The sequence below is a fragment of the Asparagus officinalis genome, chromosome 6 (genome assembly GCF_001876935.1).
Source record: "Asparagus officinalis chromosome 6, Aspof.V1, whole genome shotgun sequence".
In the NCBI taxonomy this organism is placed as follows: Eukaryota; Viridiplantae; Streptophyta; class Magnoliopsida; order Asparagales; family Asparagaceae; genus Asparagus; species Asparagus officinalis.
The window spans coordinates 24,776,389-24,784,049 of record NC_033799.1 but is presented as its reverse complement, the minus strand read 5'-3'; the positions used below and the strand labels follow the sequence as shown (position 1 = coordinate 24,784,049).

The 7,661-nt window shown below is 34.5% G+C and overlaps 1 protein-coding gene across 5 annotated transcripts; it reads right to left on the bottom strand.

The window, feature by feature from the left end:
- On the bottom strand, positions 294-6,063 carry LOC109844954 (cysteine synthase, chloroplastic/chromoplastic-like). 5 transcript variants are annotated; one of them, XM_020414141.1, is made up of 8 exons: positions 5,142-5,257; positions 3,783-3,858; positions 3,581-3,664; positions 3,297-3,499; positions 2,338-2,463; positions 1,475-1,633; positions 1,064-1,257; positions 294-554 (listed from the first exon to the last, which is right to left on the bottom strand). In XM_020414141.1, exons 3-8 carry the CDS (start codon positions 3,592-3,594, stop codon positions 426-428), a joined length of 825 nt encoding a protein of 274 aa, XP_020269730.1. In that variant the 5' UTR covers positions 3,595-3,664; positions 3,783-3,858; positions 5,142-5,257; the 3' UTR covers positions 294-425. The 5 variants fall into 5 exon arrangements, with proteins under 5 accessions (XP_020269730.1, XP_020269726.1, XP_020269727.1 ...); XM_020414137.1 differs by lacking the exons at positions 3,581-3,664; positions 3,783-3,858 and adding an exon at positions 5,914-6,063 and having other exon boundaries at positions 5,142-5,269; XM_020414138.1 differs by lacking the exons at positions 2,338-2,463; positions 3,581-3,664; positions 3,783-3,858 and adding an exon at positions 5,914-6,063 and having other exon boundaries at positions 5,142-5,269.

Genomic DNA, 7,661 nt, shown 5'->3' with positions numbered 1-7,661 from the left:
ATTTGTTTCCTTCCTCGAAACATTTTGTGATAAGAATGTGAAAGCATCTTATACATATCTTTTCTTGAGTATCTGATGTATATCATCAAATATGATATTTACCATATATATTGCATCTGATATATTATATGCATCTGTAATGATGATTCAGTTTAGGGCTCATTTACCGCTGACAGGGGCTGTCAGGGGCTGTCTGTCACTTGCTTTACAGACATAAAGAACATAGCACTTGCCATAGTTTTGTTCTTGCTAATGTGCTCAGTTAACATCAGAATCACCATCAACACAGTTCCTTACGCAAAAGGTACATACGCCCTAGACCTTGGTTTTTAAGCTTGAACGAAAGTATCACAAGTATCATTTTTTGATTTCAAATGAAAAAAATGAGATTCTGATACAAAGCATCTCGTGCAAATATGTAAAATCTATGAAAAGCACATATTAGCGCATTCGTCCCTGGCCTCATCAAACAACTGTGTGCTGATATATCTTTCTCCTCCACTTGAAAACATCGTTACGATCATCTTATCTTTGTTTTCAACTCTCTTCGCAACCTGTCAAACAATAGAAGTAGGAACTGTTAATGTGATCATGTAAACAACATTGATAGTGTTGAGTAAAATTATAAACCTCAATCCTTATAACAACTTTGAAGGTTTGGATGCATTCAAAAGAGACTTTAAGCTCAAATCATAGAGTACATTAAACTTCGAATTTAAGAAAAAAGTATTGATGCATAAAATAGTCCAGATTACAGTTCATGAAAAGACACTCAACATGAAAAGATATATTAGAGTATAAATTACAGGACATTCTCATAAAACCTCGCTGAAGTTTGGGGGATTTTGCACAAACCCCCTAGACTTTGTAAATCGAAGAAACTCCTATGAACTGGTCCCACGTAAGAACTTTTACACAGTTCTACTGTTTACAAAACATAATTTCTCTATTACCCTTTTAGCGTAAGTACAGAAAAAAGATTTAAAAAGGGCAGTTCAGACTTTTCTAATCTCTCTGTTAACACCGTCTATGAGAAAAAAATTAAAAAGGTAAAAAGCCTAACCTTTAAGCATGCAGTTATGTTTGCTCCTGAGGATATGCCCACAAGCAAACCTTCTTCTCTTGCAATCCTTCTTGCATGAACCATTGCTTCCTCTGTGGTTACGGTTATGATCTCATCGACATGCGACATATCCACATTCTTTGGAACGAAACCAGGTCCCATCCCTTGGATATTGTGGGGCCCTGGTTGACCCCCTGTATAAAAATTATCAAAATCCATGGCTATGGTTTCAGTAATTCATAAGCTAATTAAGAACTTATTGTTGTGTTTTCTTTGATACAAATTCAATGAGTACATCAGTGAAACATAAATTGAAGTGTCCTGAGACCGGATCACATTTACTATAGAATTCTCTATACGAGATTATACCAAATTGAAACTACTTTTTTCTTACTCTAAAATCAAAATTACCTGAAAGGACTGCACTCTCTGCAGGTTCAACGCAAATTATCTTAATACCAGGATTTTTCATTTTGAGATATTTTCCAGTACCAGTCAATGTACCTCCTGATCCAGTACCACATACAAGGATGTCAACTTTGCCCCCCGTGTCTTTCCAAATCTCTGGTCCTGAAATTCGATGCATTAGGTCCCAATTAGAACTCTTGACAATTTATTATAACCTCTATCAGAATGATCACTATAAGAGATGAAAATACCTCAACAGAAAATTTCTTCAATGAAAAATAGCTTTACTTGAAGCATAATCAAATTGAAGTTAATTGTGTAAGCATGTTATGACAAACTGGATAAAAGATACAGATACCCAATTATCAGAGATATGAAAGTATTATATTACTGATGAAGTATTCAGGAAATAAGATAGTGAATAATCTGAAGAAACACAACGCAACATAAAGAAGCAGCAACAAATTCACTAAATATTAACATTATGTACTCAACATCCAGATTTTGGATTTGTAAGATATCAATAAAGACACAAAAAACTTCAAAGCTATCATGTCCCTCCAGATTCAAAGTATTTTCGTGGACTGAAACTTATGCTTTTCTACATAGCGATACCTTTTCTTAATCTGCTTTAACTACAAGCCTAATGAAATTTGAACCTGGATTATTCTGATACTAAAAACCCTACCAGTACACCAAATTTGGAAGTTTCAGTAAATTTTTTTAAGGATAATTGTACTTACAGCATTAGTTTGCCTAGTTGCTTGATTAGCAAATTGCCATGTACTAATTCTTTTCAGGAATCAGAAATTGTAGGCGAACTAATTGGAGTATACTGAGAATGAACATAAGTTGCATATGAGTACCGGTGCATGTGAAATGTGCTTCAGGATTTGCTGGATTAGTAAACTGATCAAGAACATATACATTTGGATCCGTTTCTTTCAGCTGCTCAATTCTATCAACCTGTCCCTGAAATCCAAGTTTAGGATCTACAGAAACACCAAACAACAAAATCTATAATTAATTAAATGGTATTATGAATCGAACAAGGAAAAAAGAGGGTATCTGAATCTAATTGCAGTATATAAATACAAGAGAATAAGAAAACCACAATATGGACATTCTCCTTTCCAGAAGTCTCTTCCACAGATCATAACTCCAAAAATATGGATCAAAATAAGACATCAAAGGTTGAACATCCCTTTCTTATGGATGAAACTTAAGCTTTTTTTTATGCGATGTTACTTTTTTTAAGTCTGCTTTAAAATACACGCCCGTTCAGCTAGAACATGGGTTGCTCTGATACCATCTCCACTTTGTTATAACAAAAAGTAACTTTCAACAGAGATGTATGTATTACCAGAACAAGTAGGACTCACAGTAATCAAGTAACTCTTTTGCACAAACTTGGCCAATATAATACAATTTCTCTTATAAAAAAGGGGTAATGATACAAAACTCCCCTAAATTTTGGGGTGTTTGGAGCAAAACTCTCCTAAGCTTCATGAATTAGAGAAAATCCCCATGAACTTGATTCACTTGAATACTCTGACCGACGTAAAATAGTTTATGTTGTCATATGCAAAATAATCGAGAGTTTTTTAGATTAGGATTAATAGATGTTAAAAAGAATAGCTTAGAAGTCAACCCATTTATGGCAATTTCAAATAGTTTAGCTGGATTTTGTATAATTTTATGAGGTTTAAGGGGTTTGTGAAAAAAAACTGAAAGTCCAGGGGGGTTATGAAATTTACCTTTAAGAAAAACTTTACTATGGAAAGAGAGCCAATAAAGTTCAGTATAATAAGAAATTCTTTCTCACCAGTTATTGAAACATCGGCGCCCAAATATCTCAACAGCATCCTTTTATCAAGTGAAAAATGAGCAGGCATGACGCCAATGAACTTGTAGCCTTTTCTCGCAGCTATATAAGCCAAACTAATCCCTAAATTTCCACTTGTTCCTTCAACTAATTTTGTGATTCCAGGCTTAATCAGACCCTTCTCCTCAGCATCCTCCATCATTCTAAAGAAAAGAATATATGTAATTAATGTGAGAAAAATCTTTTATTACACTGCTTGTAGTAGCTTAGAGTAGTAGAACCACCTGATAGGTTGCATGAAATCATCATCTCAACGCACTTCTCATTTTTTTGAGTAACCAGGCCAAGATGTCAAAGTAATTTATTAACTAGAGAAAATAGATGTAGACTATACATAAATAGATGCAGAATATACATAAAGAAGAGAGAAAAGTACAATAAGGTGAGCTAAGAAGACGGATAAGAAGACGAAAGAGAATAACCTACATTTCTGAATCAAGGCATCATATACGCCGCCGCTTCATGATGGTCATCTATTTGGCTGTAGAGAAATGATGTCGTCCTAGAGGGACACTGATCGTACAATTAGGCTATGTAAAATGTTCGCATCTCTGACTTAATTCTCAAATACTATGTCATTATGTTCAATACAAACATAGAAGTAGCATGCGATGACGATACAATCTCACTGATTAAAGAGATGCAACAAATTTTCTGATGCCACGAGCTCCAAAATGCTACACAGCCTACACTCACCGATGGTTGTGATTTGAGCAATAGTCAATGAGAATAGCATTCCAAATATTTTAAGTGTAAGAGCAATGGAGGAAGATCACTAAGACACGTACGATAGACCTAATTTATTGCTGTTCTCATTATCGTATACTTGTGATATGCCATGGTCGTTGACATTTCTGTTGTATACATGTTGTGACTGAATAAATTAATTGGAGATGCATGATTTGATCAGATTAAACACAACGAAAGGAAGTAGATATTCATCTTCATTAATTTTTTGTTATCAGATTTTGTTCAAAAAAACCCTGGACAAGAAAGTTCCCAAATTTTACCAATTGCTGCTTCAGGACTTAAGTTTTTGGGTAAAAAGATTGTTGACATTCATAAACAATCTGGTCAACTTGGAGGCAATCAGTAAATAAAAAAGCTTCTTTGCATAAATAGGATATGACATGCAAGTCACAGAATCAAATTACAGCATGGACTTCACTAAGGATTGTGTTGCCTGTGTATGCCCTTTGTGTCATTTAGCTCAAAAGAAATCATCACTTCCTTAATTCCTAATTGTGTACTGAAAATGCATACTTCCATTTATGATCTACTGTGGGACAAATAGAATAAGTGTCACAAAGCACCACTGAATTTTGGGCATGTTGCACAACCATTGAGCTTTCCAGACATTAAATATACACCTCTGGACTATTGGAAAATCTCATAGACAATGTTACTTGGTAGAGTAGTTTGAACTATGGTAAATTATGATTCATCATGAATTTTTTAAATGAACAACATTCATGTAGGAGAAGATCACAAAACAATCAGGCCACATTTTTAAATTTTCTACTTTACACGTGAACACTGTTTATAAGATCTTCCAATAGCTCGGAGAGGTTTAGCATGTGATTTTCTCTTATTTATAAAGTTTTCGGGGTTTTGTACAAAAGCCCCCAAAATTCAGGGGAGTTTTGTAAGGTTTCACATGTAATCTGAACAACTGAAAGTGTATCATCCTAAAACACGTGTATGTGATGAAACTCAGATTGATCGATTACAATTATTGGAAAAACTAAATATCCTATTAAGAGTTCGAAAATATGGCATGCAAACCTGAGAGCAGCGCGATCTTTTACAGAAGAAAGAGGCTGGTAGGATTCCATTTTAGCGATCAATCGAGCATCAACTGCTTCCTTTTTCGCTATATTTTTCAGTTCTATTAATGGTGTCCATCCTACAAGCTAAACATACAAGCAAAACATTTATCATCCTACTTAACATAAAATTAAGGGTAATTACACTAAACCACCATGAACTTTCAATGTTTTGTAATAAACCCCCATGAACTTTCAATGTTTTGTAATAAACCCCCATGAACTTAGGTAACTTATCCTAAACCGCCATGAACTTCCAAAATGCCTTTTTATTTGGAATTGCAGAAAATCCACATGAACTAGGGTAACTTGTACTAAATCCCCATAAACTTTCAAAATGGCTTCTTATTTGGATCTAATTTATGGGGGTTAACTACAAAATTCAGAAAATTCATGGGGGTTTTCTGCAATTCCAAATAGTTATTGGAGATCTAGTGTGATTTTGAAAGTTCATTGTATGGATTTTGACAAGATTGATAATGCACCAAAATGATCTCTTAAGTATAATGGTATTCTTGGCAAGTAAAATGGTCACACAAGTATGATTCCAGGTTACCATCAAGATTCAGACGTACAACATATATCTGATCTGTAATTCATCAAAAGAACAGTTGAAAGTACTAAAAAAATATTTTCGTCCAAAAATAGGAACAAGAACATCAAGATGAAGCAACCCCAAATCATAACACAAAATTTATTTCAAAAATAATTAATACAATCAATTTGTATACCTGGGTGATGTCTGAGACGATGTTCTCTCTATAACCTTCATTATGTGCTGATGCAAAAGAAGCCAGGCCTCTTCTATCCTCCATTTCTTCGTGTGGTTCTTCGTTTCCTCTATTTCCCTCAGCGAGACCCACGTGCGCTTTTATCTTAGAATTTATTATTCTATGTGGGTAAGTGATAAGGCTTCTTCCTTTTAGTGCCTATTTGGTTCGTTAACTTCTTTTCCAAAACTCATTTTCCTAAACTTTTTTGTGTTTCCTTCACTTTCATGTAAAGTATTTTTTGTGTTTGTTTCGCCAAAAAATATGAGCTGAAAGTACATTCCACCATTTTTCTTAATTTGGTTCAACTTGAAAAAAGAAGAAACAAATGATATGTGAACAGATTCCCTCGCTTTCTAGTGTTTGGTTCAAATTAAAAAAAAAAAGTATGACTATGGTCACCGTGGTGTGCTTACCACCCTTATAGCATAAATTTATTTTCACCATAAATTGAGAGATGGACATATATCAACCGTCACATAAAAATATTTAAAAATTTGAGGGACTAATTTGTAATTTTTAAAAAAGATTTGAGGTAGTGATTTGCAACATATTCAAAGATTTGAGGGACTAATTCCAAAATCGTATAATCATCTCATATAACAAATAAACAAAATGCTCAATGAACAAGACATAATTGAATGTCATAAGTATCAATTGATTACAGGTACATCGATCGCCAGCATGTAATATCCAAGACTGAACCAAGGCTGAAACCAACTCGAGAGAAACCAAGACTCGAACAACCCAAGATTGAAACTAAACAAAAACTTAATGTTAGACCCTAGAGGGGGGTGATTAGGGTCTTATGCTAATCTAATCCGATTAAATGCCAATTAAAACTAATTAACAAGTTTATTCTTGCAAGATAGATATACAAAGAGTTATGTGCAAGAATATGCAATATACACAAGGTGATATATCCTATATGATAGAAATATATGCAAGGATATATAAACAATAAGATATATCCTAACAAAGAGATATAGACAATATATGTGCAAGGATATAAAACTAACACAAGGGTAAATACTCTAAACTAGATGGAGGGCAATATAATCAACAAGCAATATACAAAGGCGATATAAGATATGAACATAAAAGTAAGTGCGCCAATGCAATCACAAACAAACAATATGATTACGGAGTTCGGTCCCCACGACCTACGTCTCCGCTCCTCACCTCGAGGAGATCTCCACTATCTCAACCGGGTTTTCTACGTTCACCCGAACAACGTTTACACCTCACAATACAATCACTATGTAATCACACCTCACACACTAAGTGTTGGTCCTAGCCCGTGTCCTCCTCCTCAAGTGCTCGGTTACAACCTCTCCCTAGGCACGTCAACCGACGCCATTCCTCTTGGATTCGACCCCGTCTCTCACCACACACTTCTCTCGGTGTACAAGTGTATTACAAGTGAATCCTCATAATTAAGCACAATATAAATCAATTTGATTGTTCTCTCAACAAGGTGAGAACTCAATTAAGCACAACTCTTAGTCACAAACCCACAACCCCAAATTATACTATGAATGTAAATACAATAAGCTCAATAGGTTGTGTGTGAACAAAGAGATAAAACAATATAAACTTAATATGAAATCTAGCTTATGAAATTAAGAACAAACTTATAAAATGCTAGAATTGAGTTGAAGGAAACTTCTCTATAGATGAAAAGAGAGAGGGAGAAGAATGAATTCTCA